The sequence below is a fragment of the Ranitomeya imitator genome, chromosome 6 (assembly GCF_032444005.1).
Source record: "Ranitomeya imitator isolate aRanImi1 chromosome 6, aRanImi1.pri, whole genome shotgun sequence".
NCBI classification, from domain to species: Eukaryota; Metazoa; Chordata; class Amphibia; order Anura; family Dendrobatidae; genus Ranitomeya; species Ranitomeya imitator.
In genome coordinates this window covers 400,543,640-400,562,618 of record NC_091287.1, presented here as the reverse complement: position 1 = coordinate 400,562,618, position 18,979 = coordinate 400,543,640, and the positions used below count along the sequence as shown (strand labels likewise).

Below are 18,979 nucleotides of genomic sequence, written 5' to 3'. Positions count from 1 at the left end.
TTTTTACTATTGAGGCTGCATAGGCAGCATCAATATTAAAAAAGTTGGTCACACAGGGTTAATTGCAGCGTTAATGGAGTGCGTTACACCGCGGCATAACGCGGTCCATTAGCTCCACCATTAACCCTGTGTGAGCGCTGACTGGGGAGGAAGGAGCGGCCATATTGACGCCGGACTGCGCCCGTCGCTAATTGGTCGTGGCAAAACGACCATTGCCACGACCAATCAGCGACTTGGATTCCATGACAGACAGAGGCCGCGACCAATGAATATCCGTGACAGAAAGACAGAAGGACTGACAGAAGGACAGACAGAAAGACAGAAGTGATCCTTAGACAATTATATAGTAGATTCCTGAATATCTTCAATAAGCAATTTTACTTTTGTATAGGGAGGTAATCACTATAGAGTTAACATGGCTGCCATCTTCTTACACTGACAGAAAACTGTCCTAGAATGAATAAGACAGGTGCCTGTGAGCATGTGCACTTCGTACCCTCTTTTTATGTATAGGAAGATGTGCTAATACTGGAAAAAAGTGGTAAAAAGTGGCTGTGACTCGAACACCAGGGCCATGGGGTACTCGGAACAAGGTTGGACAGCTCTTTGTGGAAGTCACGGGGCCATGACCCGACTCCATGGCCCTGGGCGTGCAATGAAATGAAGGGCGAGGAAAGTTTATTGGGGATTAAGTCATGACGCCACCCTTAGTGTTCGGCAATAGATGGCTGATGCTGCGATTCAGGTCCACTGGGGTGGTTGGTTATGCAGCAGAGATGTTACAGCTCTCCACAGGTAGAGCAGGCCCGAGGGCAGTTATAGGGTCAATTTGATGATGATACCTGTTGTAGTACTGGGCAGGTGATGCAGTAAATAATTCTGAGGACACAGCAGGGTGCAGTCTTCACACTTTACCCACTGTCTTTAGGTTACAATCACCAGCCGGATGCTGTGTGTTCCGGGTCGGTGGTCCAGCCAGCTCTCGGGTAGTTTGGGGGCACTTTTCCAGGACCCTCTTCTTGTATACCTTCCCAGGTCGTCTCTCTGCGCTGGCTCACGCCCTCCTGCCTTGCACCTCACACAGTGTCCCAAGCCAGCAGCCTCATGTCCTGTCTGGCAACGACCTCCTGGTCCCCTTGACCATATGTGACTGCCTTTTTAACGACTGTGTGTCGATTTGGCTGTCGCACATACAGACACTACAGCCTCCGGTTCGCTAGCGGAGTCCTACAGTTATTGCACTGGTCTGGGTCTGGTCCCCACTGCGACCATGTCCCTCCACCCGACTACGGTCGGCATGGAATCGGGCACCATGGGTGTATTCTTCACTTCAGTGGCCCCTAGGACCCCTTCTCTCTCCCTGGAGCTCCTCTCAGACCCTTCCCCGTCACTCCTCTCTTCTCTCTCCACACATCCTCCACCTCCCGTTTCCATGACAACGTACGCAGTGAATAGGCAGTGACCCACAAATTCAAACACAAAAAGTCTCTTTTAATGTGTTTCTTCACAGCATTAAAGTCCACTTCACATAAATGCATATAACTTCAGTGATCAGTTTACACCAGTTCAAAGTAATGCATATCACATGGCATTAGATTTGCGGTCCCTAGTTCTCATGGGTGTCCTGCATCGCTGTATCACAGTCTCTTACAGACTCATTACTCACACAGTCGTACACGGTTCAGGATATCCTCCGGATAGCAGCCGGGCACCATATCCACCTGTTTGCAATCGTTACACATGCTAGTCCTCTTTCGGGTACAGGACATCCACCTCCGGGCACAGGACTATCCACATCCGACTCCTACGGGCACAGGATATCCACCTCCGGGCACAGGACTGTCCACATCCGAGACCAGTACCATGGACGACTTGCATCTCTGTGTACGCTGTGGGTGCCAGGCTATCAGCTGCCCTGGGTGCTGGCTCTGCTGGCCTCCATACACTCTGCAGACCAGCACACACCAGACTGACACTGATGTGCACCTCACACACCTGGCCTGACCTGGCCAGACACCTGCCACACCCATACCCCTTACTGCAGGGCTTTTAAACACACACAAACCTGTGGCCTTCAGCCACCTGGAAAACCCGGACTAGAGATCCGTGACTCTCATGCACACCTATGGACTTCATCCATCTGCATGCACATTCTGGGGAGAACAAACAGCGCCCCCTAGCTGTATCAGAGGCCACAGCCTCACAAGTGGAAAAACGTGCCAGGACGCCTCCTGCGTCATACGTCGTTCCACAGAATGGGAATCTATGGCCGCACACTGTGAAACACAGGAATCCAGTGACGGATCCTGTTTTTACTTTTGAGCATGCCCGGAGGCATTTTCCAACCCGGGGAAAAATTCTCACACTATCACTCCCTCTCTCTCTCTCTCTCTCTCCTCTCTCTCATACATTTGTTGTTTTGCCTCTTGTCCTTTCTCCTCTTTACAGCAGATACAAGTTGTATCCTCCTTTAAATATATGGGTATCCAGATCCCAACTCAAGTAAATGACTATTTACTTATGCTTAAAAAATAGGCTGCTCACACTTCTGTAAAACCTATTTTTCTGAATGTTAAATGGCTGCTGTGATCTGGAGTTGACCTATATCATGTACTGTAAAATTGTATCTAACTCACAGCAGCCATTCGACATTCAGATAAACAGGGTGGACAGCAGTGTGAGCAGCCTCTTCTTTGCTCAGCACCCCTAGTATCTCCAGTATTAGATCAGATAGACAGGGTGGACAGCAGTGTGAGCAGCATCTTCTTACTTCAGCACCCCTGTTACCTCCAGTATTAGGTCCAGTAAACAGCAGTATGGAAAGCTCAGCAACCTTATCCTCTCCAGTATTAGATCAGATGTAAAGGGACAGCAGTCTGAGCAGCCTCTTCTTACCTGAGCACCCTTGGCATCTCCAGCACCCCAGGCATGCAGGTCATAAAATGTTGAATAAAATTATACCTTAATATTTGTGATCTGATGTCTTGCTCTAGAGAAATCCACTTTTTTATATGTAAATGAGCTGTCAAAATATATGGGCTGGACACTGATTTGAATGAGAAATCATCCTTCTGAGCGTATTTACATTAAATGGGTCACTACCAGTGTGAAATAAGTAATGGCTGAAACTTTGCTCTCATAATCACACACAACTCTACAGTGAGATCAGAGCAAACACAGTTCTGCAGAGCTAACAAAGTACAGCAGAAATGAAGTTCATCTTATTGCAAAGACATTTGAAGGTGCAGTCTTCTCATAGTGCTTAAGCTTCCATCTCACAGGCAGCCAGTGTGGGGCAGGGCAGACCTAACAGTCCTGTGAAAAGACAATCACAAATGTGCATGTTGCGTGGTATTGAGACAAGGTTCAACACTGATGTGTTGTGTCAGTTATAATCACACACAGCTCTGCAGCAGAGCTGACAGCTCTATGAGAGGACAAGTGCTGCTGCAAATGTTTGTAATGATAATAACTACAACAAGATAACCATTATGCCAATACTGAATAGTACAGCACCCAAAAGGAGCAAGAAAATTCCAAAGAGTATATGATGCCCAATAAAAACGTTTATTGTTTTAAACAAGGAATATAAATAATTATGTGGTATGACAAATAAAAACAAGGTGACTGATAATCAAAGAAAGCAGAGACTGTAACCAACAATGTACAGAGTGATAACAGTTCACATTGTAGAGAATAGATATGGAGCCTAACACTATTTGCACTTTCAGTGGGATGTATTTATCCTCTTTCTACCAGGCCAGGCAGTGATATATTAAAGATGGACACTTCCATGACTGATCACCTGTAGATAAGAAGTCTCTGCAGCCCCAACGCACGTTTGGGCAACATATACTCTTTGGACTTTACTTGCAGAGAAAATATACTTTGAAGTTCCAGCCTGGGACCATAGCTCTGCCCCTGGCCAGCTCTTCCCACTTCTGCTCCAGGTAATTGACAAGTTTCACACGTGCATACGACAGAGAGAGATCTGTCAATCATCTGCAACAGAAGTGGGAAGACCTGACCAGTCTGTGAGCATCTAAGGGTATGTTCCCATAGTAAACGCTGTGGGTTGGACGCTGCATACATCCGCAGCGTCCAACCCGCAGCGGCCAGATGTTACAGCATAGTGGATGGGATTTGAAGAAATCCCATCTCCACTATGCGTGCAGGGACGCCTCCAGCTTCCCTGCGAAGACGGACATGCGGCGCGTCTTTCGAGACCTCAGCATGTCAATTTATCTTGCGGAGATGCTCAGTCTCAGCAAGATAAATTACCCGTCCAATGTATAGGGGGCGGTGATTCCGCACGGTTCAATGAACACATGCGGAATCACCTGCGTTGAAAAGCCGGCAGCGCTTTGGACGAAGCAGATATGTGCTGCGTCTAAAGCGCTGTCGGTTCCTTACCATGGGAATATACTCTAACTGTATTGTATTTTCTCTGATTCATGTTGTCACGGTTTGGGCAGCATGAATCAGATGATAAGTTCCGTTTTAGAGTGTACTTTCTCTATCGCCTTTCATTGGGGGACACAGGAACCATGGGTGTATGCTGCTGCCACTAGGAGGCTGACACTATGCAAATAAAAAAGTCAGCTCCTCCCCTGCAGTGTACACCCTACCGACAGGAAGTAGGATATTCAGTTTAGCTTAGTGTCAGTAGGAGGTGGACACGGGTCTTTCATTAGACCCTTATCTACCTCAATGTGCGTCGTTCCTTTTCAGGTTTTTCCGGAGGGGATACAGGGTGATTAGTCACACCTGTAATCCCACAAAGCGGACTATGAGTACGGCGTGTACTGCCACCCCGTATCCTCATAGATCCCTCTCCAGGACCAAGATCCTAGCACACAAGCGTGCTCAGAAGTCCGGTCCTGGCTCCGTCCCCCACCCACTCGCCCACCAGAGCCTGTCGGTTGGAGGTGACGAGGACGTCCATCACCAGCTCCATGGACGTCTCATCCCCCTCAGGTTAGTAACGGCGTGGGATGTTTAGGTGAGTATTTTCCATGCTCCCTTTTCCCAGATCACTCGCAGTGTGGGGGAGCAGAGGTCCCTGAGGCACGATTTTTACTTTTATGTTAGGAATCCCAGAATAGCATCGCAGCGGGTCAGGCAGCAGCGCTCCCTTTTGAGCTGCGGTGATGTCAGGCTAGGTACGCTGGTTCTGTCTCTTCTTCTGCCGCCATCAGCGCGACACTCTGACAGTCTGCCGCACCGCTTCCCCCTGGGCCGCACTGTTCGTCGGCAACATTGCTTTTCTGTCCCTGCGCGGCGGCCTTGGCAGACTGCTGCGCTGCTCTTTCCCTGCGGCGTTCTGCTTCGGCGCCGCGGCTCTCTTATCCGGCGGCGCCGGCCTCTAATTTAGGCCCCGGTTCCGGCCGGGGCCTACTTCCGACGCCGCGACCCTACTCTTCGTTCCCTCGGGCGGCCCTGGCAGGCTGCCGCACTGCTCTGCGGCGCACTGTTCCGGGGCCGTGGCCTCTTCTACCGGCGCGCCGGCCTCTAATTTAGGTCCCGGCTTCTGCCGGGGCCTACTTCCGGTACCGCGCTCCTCCACTTCCGGTTTCTTCGGGCGGGCTTTCTCCCGCCCGACAATCTCTTTTCTCCCCGCCCACCGGCGCCATCTTGGTGCTCCTGGGCCCATGATTGCTACACCGCTGCTTAGCGCCACATCGCAGCAGGGCGCACGTTCCAGCGCCCTTTTCAGCGGTCTCCTTCTGCGGTTCTTCCAGACTGCAGCCAGGCCCTTTCTTTCCCCAGCACACATTTCCTCCGGCGGGGTCCCCTGCATCCTCCTTAGGTTGCCATCTCATCGCTGGTGCCCTGGATCTGTGCCATGATGCCGGTCGCAGCTACAGCCAGGAGCAGTCTGCAGGACCCTACTATTACTGTGAGTAGCTCTGCTATGCAGCCTATTACTCCCCTCTCCTGTTTCCCTAACCTTCGGACATCATTTAGTGGGTCTGCTCCCAGGCCTAACCCTATAAGGAGAGCGTCCCCGTCCTCCTGCTTCCTCTTGTCAGCTGCAGCAACTCCCTGTCCAGGAGTCCCTAACCCGGGTGAGGCCGAGACCCCTATCCCTGGGTGGGTTTTCCTTCTGTCTCAGTCTGGGGCGGACCTCACCAGGATGTCACGACCTTGGTATCCGTGCCTGTCCGCAATCGCTAGTGGGTCACAGGATTCTCCGTCCAGCCTACAAGAGATACAGAACAGGGGGATACAGGGTGAACAGTCACACCTGCAATCCCACATTATGGACTATGAGTACGGCGTGTACTGCCACCCTGTATCTTTATAGATCCGACGGCAGGACCATGATCCTAGCACACAAGCGTGCTTAGAGGTTCGGTCCCAGCTCCATTCCCCACCCACTCGCCCTCCAGAGCCTGTCGGAGGAGACCATGACGTCCACCATCAACCCCATGGACGTCTGACACCTGTCTTTCCCGCTCCATCTTGCCCTCCGGTCTGGACCGGTGAGATCCCTCTTCCTGATCCTCCTCTCTATCGAGAGAGAGACGGGCTTCCTCGGTCATGTTTGCAGAGGAAGTTTCAGACTTGGATAGCCTTATTGATGCGATCAACCAGACCCTAAGCATCATGGATACCTCTACGGAACCCGCAGAATAGGCGGTTTTCGTTTAGACGGTCAAACCACTTTCCAGGACCTTTGCCCCACACACGCTGAACAGGTGGTGGTACTTGCCAGGAGAAATGCGAGCCATACCAGATGCTTGCAGACAGGGAAGCGTCTCGGCATCCTATATCCCTTCTCTCCTGAGCTCATCGCTAACTGGACTGATTCCTCGGCAGGAAGTGGGCAATTCTGGACTCGTCAGTTCCCAGACTGTCTATCAGCTTGGCACGGGTTCCAAGGATACTTTTATAGAACCGCTGGAAAAATCAGCCTTTTGTAACGGCTGCTTCTACTTTGTGCCTCGGCCATTGCCTCTACCTGGGTCTCAGGGACCATGGATAGATGGACCAAACAGCCTTGTAAGAGCACCCCGCCTGAAGCTCCTCCGGGGGAGCTAGCCGACCTGACGGACCGGATTTCCTATGCAGGGAAATATTTGGTATCTGCCTCCCTAGATGCGCAGCTTGTGCAGCTCACGCATCCAGCATTATGGTGGCCATCCGACGGAATATTCGGCTCTACACACAGCCCTTCCGGGGGGCCTGTTTCTTTGGCTACATGAGGGAACAAATTATTAATGATGCCACGGGAGGCACGAGTTCCCTTTGTCCCTTCGCTGTTTTGCGGCGTCGGAAGATTCCTCTAGCTAACACAGACTGCGATCTCGTCTGGCTAGAGAAAAGGCTTTCCTTTAAGCCTATCTCTTCCCGGTGTGCCCGCAACTCCCATGGTTGGTCCACCAGGCCTAGACCTGGCAGATCTTCTCCGGCATAATAACTCGTGCTAACGGCCCAGCGTTTCTTCCAGTTTGGGCGGGCATCTCCTGCCTTTTTCAGGGATGTTTGGCTAGCTTCGGTGGAGGACGCCTAGATCAGGGAGGTGGTATCCTCTGGATACAAGATAGGGTTCGCTTAGCGGCCCGGAATCGCTTCTTTGAATCCCGCCCTCTAAAAATCCTCCTCTGATCTTGGGTTTCTTTGCGTCCATTACCTTCCTTCTTTGTTCGGAGGTTATTGTTTCCGTCCCACAGCAGGTACGCTTCCCAGGTTTCTATCCAAACCTGCTTGTAGTGCCGAAGAAGAGCGGCGCAGTTCGACCCTTTCTGTCTCTGAACTTGGTGAACAGAAGGTTCCGCATGCGGCATTTCAGGATGAAGTTCCTCTGTTCAGTCCTGGCTTCCATGGACCCACAGGATTTCCTGTGCTACACGGATATCCAAGAGGCCTTGCTCCATGTCCTGATTTTCCTTGATGATCAGGGGCCTTAGTGCTCATTCCATACCTTGAAGTAATCCTCATCAAGCCTCTGCCCCTCTCTCAGGCCCCGAGGGTCTGACCATCGTCCTAGACTCCCTGTCCTGTTTCTGGTGGCTGGCCAACAGAACAAAGTCTTGTCTTGTTCCGAGTCAGCGTCTCGTCCTCTTAGGCATGTTGTTCGACATCGCTAGGGGTTTTTCTTCTTGAGAAGCGGGCAATTCTCCATACAGAGTTCGCTCTCTGCAGGGCCCTCGGCTGCCTTCCTTCCGTTCAGCTACGACGGTCCTGTGAGGCATGGTGACAGCTCCGTAAGCGTTCTCTTTTGCGCGGTTCCACTTGGGACCACTTCAGCAGGCCATCCTTCCTCAGTGGGACATGTCTGTGCTGTCTCTGGACCCTCCAATCCGACTTTCCATCAGATTCTAATAGCCTCTCAACTGGTGGCTGTCATCCCCTCTCATTCCTCATGTCCGGTCCTCCCCAAGGCAGGTGGTGACGACGGTCACCAGCCTTCCCGGCTGGGGTGCGTTTTCTCGCCATCCGTCATTGAAGGGGGCGTTGGTTGGAGCAAGGGTCCTCTCCGCCGATCAACACCATTGAGAGAGGGGCCTTTCTTCTATCCCTGAGTCACTGGGAAAGGCTTCTCAGACGTCTGCCAGTCAGAATCCAGACGTCCAATGCCTCGGCTGTGGCTTATGTCAATCGCCAGGGAGGGAATCAGTCTCTTGGCTATGGCGGAGGTATCCAGGATCCTCTGGGCAGAGGCGACGGTTTCAGCACTATCCACAGTGTATATCCCCGACGTGGACAACTAGGCCGCAGTGTTTTCTCTGCCGTGAGGGCCTTGCGGCAGGACAGGGGTCCCGACTCAGGAGGTCTTCCTTCAAATTTTCCTTGGATGAGGAATTCCAGACACCGATCTCCTGGCGGCCCGACTGCTTAGGAAGAGTCCACCGTTTTGTTTCCAACTCCGCAATCCTCTTGTGGTGGATACCGATACCTTGACCATTCCTGGGTCGCCATTTGTACTTACCTTTCTGTTCCTCCCTCCCCTTTCTTCCCAGACTGTTGAAGATCTATGCGGAGGGGGTGCCGGTCATTCTGACCGCACCAGATTGGCCCAGAAGGTCTGGTTCGCTGAGATCGTTTATCTCCTCGCGGACTCTCACTGGAGGCCCCAGTCAGGTCAGATCTTCTGTACTAGGGACCCATCTGCCGCAGAATTCTTGGTGTCTCAGGTTAACAGCTTTGCTGTTGAAACCTTCCTTTTTGGCCGTTCTCTCTAGGTGGGACTTGATGCTGGCCTTGCCCTTAGTTTTCTGAAGGGTCAGATAGCAACCCTTTCCATCCTTTTTCTGAAGTCCCTTTTCAGAGGTCCTTTGCTACTGGCTATCACGGTACGAAGATTTATATCCGTCCCGTTCTCAGATCAGGACCTTTCTTCAGTAGCGCATGCGGCTCCCTCGTACCACACTTCCGTGGATCCCTGGGACCTCAGTCTTGTTCTGGAGGCTCGGTGGACTTTCTCCCTTGAGCCTCTCCATGAGCCTCACTGTCTGCTCTGTCCTGCAAGGTGGCTTTGCTGGTGGCCATCTCCACGCATCTCGGAGTTGGTGGCTCTCTCCTATCGCCCCTTTCTTGGTTTTTCACCAGGATAGGGTAGTTTTACGGCCTTCGTCGCCTTTTCTTCCCAGGGTGGTGTCCTCCTTTTACTTGAATAAGATCGTCCTTCCCACCTTTGTCCTGCTCCGATCGATTCTCTGGGGCATTCTCTGAACAGGCTAGACCTGGTCAGGGCGGTGAGGATCTATTTGTGTAGGGCCGCCTTCTTTAGGAAGAAGGTCTGTCCTTTGTCATTCCAGACGGTACGCCAAGAGGCCTGCCGGCTTCCAAGATTACGATTGTTCTCTGGATCAGACCTGCCATTCTGGAGGCTCACCGGATCAAGAACAGAGTGACTCCTCACTCTGCTCCGGGCAGTGGGCGCCTCCTGGGCGGTACACCATGGGGCATCCGCCCTACATCTTTGCTAGGTGGAAACCTAGTGTTCCGGTCACTCCTTTGCCAAGGGGTTATAAGCTCCATACCTACGCTTCGGCAGTTGCCAGCCTAGGCGGAAGGATCTTGCAGGCGGCAGTGGTGATTCCTCCGACCTGAATGGAGTTTTTCTGCTGTTCCCACCCCAGGGACTGCTTTGGGACGTCCCATGGTTCCTGTGTCCCCCAATGAAAGGCGATAGAGAAAACAGGATTTTTGGTTGCTTACCGTAAAATCTGTTTCTCGGAGCCTTCATTGGGGGACACAGCACCCTCCCAAGTTGAACAGCTCTGTTTACTGTATACGTTTGAGTTCTTTGAACACTCTTTGAGTGTTTGAAACTGTTGATCTGTGAAGCGCCGTGGAGTTTGTTGGCGCTATATAGATAAAGTTTATTATTATTATATTATTATTCTTTCTCTTTTACACGTTGCTTCTCCTACTGCTTTCTCACTAACTGAATATCCTACTTCCTGTCGGTAGGGTGTACACTGCAGGGGAGGAGCTGACTTTTTTATTTGCATAGTGTCAGCCTCCTAGTGGCAGCAGCATACACCCATGGTTCCTGTGTCCCCCAATGAAGGCTCCGAGAAACAGATTTTACGGTAAGCAACCAAAAATCCTGTTTTTGGCATGGTAAATGGGATCTTTTCTGGCGCATACAAGAAAAAGAATACGCCATAAAATATAATAGTTGCTACATGTCTGAAATTTCCACTACATAATATATAAAGTGTTTTTTTCCTGATTTTTAACAGCATTTTTTATTATATATTTTTAGATTTTGGATGCCAGAAATGTGTTAGTAGTTGTGTCACGATGGTATGGAGGAATCCTTCTAGGACCTGATCGCTTCAAACATATTAACAACTGTGCACGAAACATACTCATAGAACATCACTACACAAACTCTGCAGTAAGTGTTTAAATAATTTAATGAAAAAAATTGACGTGACATAAATTTCTTAATGATGTCTTTTTTTTTTTACTTTCTGACTAGGCAGTTTTCCATTTTTGTAGTTTCGCTTTCTCCTCTCTTTCTTCCAAGAGCCATAATTTTTTTTTATTTTTCCACATATCCTTATTAGGACTTTTGTGCAGGATGAGTTTTAATTTTGAGTAATGCCATTAATTTTACCATTCAATGTACTGAAAAATGGGAAAAATTGCACTGAAATTGTAAAAAAAAAAAAAAAAAACACAATTCCACAATTGTTTTTTTGGATTTAGTTTCTACAACTCTCATTGTGTGGTTAAAATGACCTGGTTATTCCATTTACAGGGATACCAGACTTAGTACCACATGCTGATTTTCGTAGGAGCACTGTAATAGTAGACACTGGAGTCTTCAGCAGACCTCTGACTGTTATCACTGCCCATAGGCACCCTGCGATTGTGTTGCAGGCTGGATGCGTGACATAAAGTCAAACCACCATAATAGTTTTATTGTACCCTATATCTACTTTTTGATATGCTCCTAATGGCTCTTTGCAAATCCTGCTCCTCCCTGGGAATGCACAGTGAAGCCATGTTTATGCACCCCAGTTGACTTGGCCCCCATTGCATGCCTAGAGAGTCAGCAGTGATGCAGGGGAGGAGCCACTTACAGGAGAGCTTCACAGTCACTGACAAAAATATTGTAAAACTGATATTACAGCCCCCAAATACCACCGCCAATGATATTCAGTGGGGAAAATAAGTATTTGATACACTGCCGATTTTGCAAGTTTTCCCTCCTACAAAGAATGGAGACGTCTGTAATTTTTATTGTAGGTACACTTCAACTGTGAGACAGAATCTAAAAAAATCCAGAAAATTACATTGTATGATTGTTACATAATTAATTTGCATTTTATTGCATGAAATAAGTATTTGATACAATAGAAAAACAGAACTTAATATTTGGTACAGAAAACTTTGTTTGCAATTACGGAGGTCATACGTTTCCAGTAGTTCTTGACCAGGTTTGCACACACTGCAGAAGAGATTTTGGCCCACTTTTCCATACAGGTCTTCTTCAGATCTTTCAGGTTTTGGGGCTGTTGCTGGGCAACATAGAGTTTCACTTCCCGCCAAAGATTTTCTATTGGGTTCAGGTCTGGAGACTGGCTAGGCCACTCCAGGACCTTGAAATGATTCTTATGGAGACATTCCTTAGCCCTTCTTGTGTGTTTCTAGTCATTGTCATGCCAGAAGACCCAGTCACAACCCTTCTTCAATGCTCTCTTGCGATACATGACCCCATCCATCCTCCATTCAATGCGGTGCAGTTGTCCTGTGCCCTTTGCAGAAAAGCACCCCCAAATTATGATGTTTCTCTACCATGCTTCAAAGTTGGGACGGTGTTCTTGGGGTTGTACTCATCCTTCTTCTTCTTCCAAACACAGCGAATGGAGTTGGTACCAGAAACTTCTATTTTGGTCGCATCTTAACGCATATATATACACCACTAGATGGTGGCCCGATTCTAACGCATCGGGTATTCTAGAATGCACAGTCACATAGTATATAACACAGCCCACGTAGTATATAGCATAGCCACGTAGTATAGTAGTATATAACAGCCCACGTAGTATATAGCATAGTCACGTAGTATATTGCACAGCCCACGCAGTATATAACACAGCCCATGCAGAATATAACACAGCCCACGCAGTATATAACACAGCCACGTAGTATATAACACAGCCCACGTAGTATATTGCACAGCCCACGTAATATATTGCACAGCCCACGTAGTATATAACACAGCTCCGTAGTATATAGCACGGCCATGTAGTATATTGCACAGCCCACGTAGTATATAGCAGAGCCACGTAGTATATAGCACAGCCACATAGTATATAGCACAGCCACGTAGTATATAACACAGCCCATGTAGTATATACCACAGCCACGTACTATATTGCACAGGCACGTAGTATATAGCACAGCCCAGGTAGTAGATTGCACAGCCCGCGTAGTATATAGCACAGCCCATGCAGTATATAACAGCCACGTACTGTATTGCACAGGCACGTAGTATATAGCACAGCCCATGTAGTATATAACACAGCCACGTACTATATTGCACAGGCACTTAGTATATAGCACAACCCATGCAGTATATAACACAGCCACGTACTATATTGCACAGGCACGTAGTATATAGCACAGCCCATGTACTATATAACACAGCCCACGTACTATATAACACAGCCCACATAGTATATAGCAATGTGGGCACCATATCCGTTAAAAAAAGCAATTAAAATAAAAAATAGTTATATACTCACCTTCCGTCAGCCGAGGCCTTTACCGATGCTCTTCGCGACGCTCCGTTCTCAGTAATGCCTTTTGGCAATAACCCGTGATCATGTAGCGGTCTCGCGTGACCGCTACGTCATCATCTCGCAAGACCGCTACGTGATCTCGAGTCATTGCCGCAATGCATTCTTGGGACCGGAGCGCGAGGAGCGGGAAAGGCTGCGGCCGTCTTCGGAAAATGAGAATATAATGTTTTTTGTTTTTTTATTATTTCTAACATTCTATGTTTTTACTATTGATGCTGCATAGGCAGCATCAATAGTAAAAAGTGAAGCGGTGTTTAACTCCCACCCCTATCTCGCTGATTGGTCACGGCAGCCAGCCGCGATCAATCAGCTACCCAGGATTTCCGTTACGGAAGTTACAGACAGACAGACGGAAGTGGGGCAGCACGGTGGCTCAGTGGATAGCACTGTAGCCTTGCAGCGCTGGGGTCCTGGGCTCTAATCCCTCCTTGGACAACATCTGCAAAGAGTTTGTATGTTCTCTCCCATCGGGGACAGTGATGATAATGTGTGCAAACTGTAAAGCGCTGCGGAATATGTTAGCGCTATATAAAAATAAAGATTATTATTAAGTACCCCTTAGGCAATTATATATATATATAGATATATAACAGGATAGGGGATATTAAGTACATAATATACCACATTTTTTGCTTCAATTTTTTTCCCTAATTTACTCCTCTAAAACCTAGGTGTGTCTTATAGTCCTAAAAATGCAGTACTTATTTCATGTAATAAAATGCAATTTAATTATGTAAAAATCAAACAAAGGGATTTTCTGGAAGTTTCTGTCTCTCACAGGTGAATTGTCCCTACAATTAAAGTTACAGACCTCTTCATTCTTTGTAGGTGGGAAAACTTGCAAAATCTTCAGTGTGTCAAATACTTATTTTCCTCACTATATAGACTGATTGCTTTACTGTATATGGAATATATGCAGTTTTGGAAAGGTTACTACAGAATTGATAAACTAAATCAGCTATGAAAAGTTATAAAAAAATGTGAAGACTTGTTTAATAACTGAACTCTATAACTATTATTTTATAGCTAGTGTTAATTATGGTATGTTACTCTTATTTTTTTAGGACCATTCTGGAAAGCATGCTGGAAAGAGCAAAAATCTCACTAAAGAAAATAAGAAGAGAATAGAACATTAATCTTTCATAAAGAAAAAACATTGTGCTCAAATTTGGATTATATCTTGATGAAGATCTCTGTGTTTTATGGTTCTTTGCTTAAAATATAATTCATGACATTCAAAACAGTTATTAAAGACTGTAAAGGAAAAAAAATGAAAAGCATATTATTACCCACATTTAAAAAAAAGGTTTTGGATGTGGTTGGAGAAAAGTTATAGCATTACTATATATGCATGTCTTCTGCTATCTTGTATACTCTGTTGTGAGATATTTTGTATTGGTTAACCTTAAAAACTATGTTAGGTAAATGTTTGGATTAAGCTATGCTTTAAATATTCAAACAATATATTTGTACTTATTGTTCTGTTTTAACCCCTTAACGACCAGAGATATTTCAGTTTTTGCGTTTTCATTTTTAGCTTCCCCTTCTTCCCAGAGCCATAACTTTCTTATTTTTCAAAATTGCCAAGAGAGGGCCTGTCTTTTGCGAAATAAGTTGTACTTTTGAACAACATGATTTGTTCTACCTTATCTTGTACTGGAAAGCAGGAAAAAAAATTACAATTGCGGTGAAATTGCTAAAAAGTCCATTTTTTTGTGATCTTGGGCTGGGTGAGGTCTTATTTTTTGTTCGAGCTGATGTTTTTATTGATACCATTTTGGGTTAGATACTATCTTTTGGTCGCCCATTATTGTATTTTATTGCAATGTAGCGGCGAACAAAAAAAAGTATTTTCGATGTTTTGAAATTTTTATCATTACACTGTTTAGCAATGGAGTTAATTCTTTTTTTCTATTGATTGATCGGGCGATTCTGAACGTAGCGATACCAAATATGTGTATATTTTTTTAATTGTTTTAGTTTGAATGGGGCGAAAGGGGGGTGATTTGAACTTTTATATTTTTTTTTATTTTTTTTCAATATTTTTTAAAACATTTTTTTTACTTTTAGTCTGCTTCAGTAGTCTCCATAGGAGATCGCCTCTGCTACACACAGGCGATGATCCGATCACCTGTGTGTCTCAGAAATGCTCACTTGCTATGCGCGCTCACCACAGGTCTGCTGCAGACCTCTAGTTGTCATGATGACCTATCTGTGACCCGCGATCATGTGACGGGGTCACCAATGGGCGGGATTAGCAACGCACTTCCAGTAAGCGCAAGTTAAATGCAGCTGTCAGGAATTGACAGCAGCAATGATCGCGATTCCAACTGCGGCTTTTGCAGGCACATGTCAGCTGTTTGTGCCCGGAAAAGTGCGGACTCCGACGCTGAGCAACAGGGGGAGTCCGACATCGGCGTACTATTAGGCCCAATGTCAAACGTGGATTAAAGAAGTTGTCCACTACTTGGAAAACCCTTTCTCAATCCCTAAAATAACACTTATACTCACCACCGGTGTCGGCGCCTCTCCAGTGGTATCAGCACTGGCTCTCGCAGGTATTGTTTGACGTTATGTCACGCGATTTCTGGCACCAATCAGCAGCTGCTTCACTCTCCCTGCCTTTGGACAAATCTGGAGGAAATAAGAGAGCAGCAGCTCTCAGTCCCTGAGAGAGCCAATACCAACAACACTGGAACTGCACTGAAAGTGAGTATAGATGTTATTATTTTACTGGGGAACACATAGGGATTGAGAAGGAGTTGTCTGAGATTTGGACAATGTTTTTAATGTTTCAGAGAGAGTATTAAGCAGGAACTCCAAAATTACATTGACAATTCATAGTACTGGAACAAAAACAAAATTCCTACTTCCAAACTGATCCCTCACATGATGACTGTTCGGATTGGGTTCCTTCAGACTCCTATTAATGTGACAACATCCCTCCTCGATATATTAAGTACAGTTCAAGCTTGTAAACTGCTTATTGCCTCAGTATTGCTTGCCATAATGTTGAAAGGAGAATGTTGCTTCTTCTGGAGTTAGGAAAGATCAACTGCGTAACATTATTATAATAATATTTCTCCTACGCCTCATTGTGGGACACAGGACCATGGGTGTCATGCTGCTGCCACTAGGAGGACACTGAGTGAATACAGAAAGATTAACTCCTCCTCTGCAGTTTACACCCTCCTGCTGGCTCTAAGTGAATCAGTTCTTGCTTAGTGTCTGTAGGATCCACTTGGGTCCACTTGGGTTTTTATTTTACTTTTCTGTAAATTTTTATTTTTGAAGGGGGCGACGATCCTTTCAAGGTTCCGATCTCCCCCGAATCATGAACAGGCGAGAATGCAGAGAGTTCCTCCCCGTACCCTCTCCTGCGACGTGGGAAGCCATGCCTTAGCTCACTTCAGGGGCGACGGTTCCTTCGAGTCCCGATCTCCCCATACCAGCAGCAGGCGACCACATGGAGTGTCGCCTCCATATATCCTTTCCTGGAGCCAGGCCTATAGCCGGACATTCTGCCCAATACTGAGGCCCCCACTATGGCATCTGTGCATCCCCCACTGCATCACCACTGACTTAGCGGATGATGGAAGGCGCAGAAAGACTCTCTCCTGCCCCCTTGTCTATGATGTTGGTGGTTTGAGAGTGAATACCAGCCTGCAGCACCGGCTCTGCTACATGTGAGTAGGACTGCAATTGATTGCGTAGGTTCAGAGGGGTCCTGGTCGCTGGGAGGTGTCTCAGTGTCCGGTGGCGTTCTCTCTACACCGCTCCAACTCCTTCCCTGTCCCTGACGCAGGGCTCCGACCCATTCCCCAGCTCCTGACAGGCTCGGTGGTGTAAGGCCGGGGACTCAAGACACAGGACCTGGGTAAGCTGCAGAATTTTAGCTTAACCCTTCCTCTGCACGTACATCCTCCCTCTATCTATGTCTCTGGACGCAAAGAAACAGGGTACACTATGTCTCAATCTAAGACTTCCAAAAAGACTAACAAGACACACACTGTGTTTTTTGCGTCATGTACCACTTGCAAGGCTTCTTTGCCAAGGGGCCACAATACTGCGTTTTGCACGGCCTGTGACCTGGTAACTACCCAGGAGCCACCTGTCACTGATACCAACCCCAGCCAGCCTAGTCCCCCTGAGTGGGCCACTTCTCTTTCATGGTCTATGGATTCTTTGGCCAAAGTTATAGACTCTCTCGGGACCCTTTCTGTAGTCAGGGCGTCAGTCTGTTAGTTGAGGAAAACCCTTCCAACGGACAAATCTCTTCATCTAGCAGGGGTTATACTTTATCAATGCTCTAGGAAAAGGCGCCGCAGTCAAAGATCCTACTGACCATCAAATTGGCAATCTTGCTTGTTCAGTCTTTGAGGCTTCTGGAGCGGCACTTTTTCCATCCTTTGCCGCGACCTGGGTGGCTAAAGCTATGGCCCACTGGGCTGAAGTCGTGTCCGTAGCCATTCAGGAAAATGACCTCCCCCAAGGCGGCGTGCCTCGCTAATCAGATAACTCGGGTTGGAGATTTTGTGGTGTCCGCTTCTTTAGTCGTGGCTAACTATGCTTCACAAGCAGCAGCAAACGCCATCACCATTAGGAGGGCACTATGGCTCAGAGACTGGTGCACGGATTCTGCTTCCAAAAAGTCTTTAACCTCTTTGTCCTATCAGAGCGGTCGCTTATTTGGAGAAAAACTTGATCAACTAATCTCCAATGCTACCGGAGGGAAGAGTACGTTTCTTCCCCAGCAAAGGCCCGTTTGACCCTTTCTGAACCGGCAACAACAAGCTCAGACTCGATTTTTTTGTTACAATCCCAACTGGTCCTTTACATCCACCGCTTCGGGACCAGGATGGGCCCAACGCAGGGATAGAAGTTCCCAGGTCTCATATGGACCCTCCCATTCCTGGAGAAGCAAGCCAAGACAGTCTGGACCCAAGGGACCCAGATCACGCAGATCCTCTACACAATGACTCAGTGCGGTATCCGGGGACACCAACAAAGTAGGCGGCCATCTGCTTTTGTTCCGTCAAGTCTGGCTCTTGGTCGTTCATGATGAGCGGGTCAGAGATCTAGTGTCCTCCGGATACAAAATAGAGTTTTTGTCTCTCCCACCAATGCATTTCTTCCCGTCTTCTCCCAAAGCAAAGGCAGAAGCGTTCTTCCGAGCCTTAAATGCCCTCAGAAGAGACGGGGTCATTATCCCAGTTCCACAAAACAAAAGGTTCAAGGGTTTTTACTCTAACCTTTTTGTAGTACCCAAAAAAGACCGAACAGTGCGGACCATACTGGACCTAAAACTGTTAAACAACTTTGTCAGAGTGCGACTTTTCAGAATGGAATCGATCCGTTCTGTCATCGCCTCATCAAAGATTTCTAAGATTCACAGTTCAAGACGAACATTTCTCTATCGCCTTTCATTGGGGGACACAGGAACCATGGGTGTATGCTGCTGCCACTAGGAGGCTGACACTATGCAAATAAAAAAAGTTGGCTCCTCCTCTGCAGTGTACACCCCACTGACAGGAAGAAAGATATTCAGTTTAGCTTAGTGTCAGTAGGAGGTGGACACGGGTCTTTCATTAGACCCATATCTACCTCAATGTGCGTCGTTCCTTTTCAGGTTTTCTGGAGGGATACAGGGTGAACAGTCACACCTGTAGTCCCACATTATGGACTATGAGTACGGCGTGTACTGTCAC

At 47.5% G+C, this 18,979-nt stretch overlaps 1 protein-coding gene across 1 annotated transcript in view; it reads left to right on the top strand.

Moving 5' to 3' along the window:
• Positions 1–14,735, top strand: part of IMPACT (impact RWD domain protein) — a 58,699-nt gene extending 43,964 nt beyond the window's left edge. Inside the window, exons 10-11 of the mRNA XM_069731207.1 lie at positions 10,721–10,855; positions 14,336–14,735. Coding sequence (XP_069587308.1) covers positions 10,721–10,855; positions 14,336–14,407 — 207 coding nt within the window. The 3' untranslated portion in view covers positions 14,408–14,735. The remainder of the gene's footprint in view (positions 1–10,720; positions 10,856–14,335) is intronic.
• Positions 14,736–18,979: the final 4,244 nt, after the last annotated feature.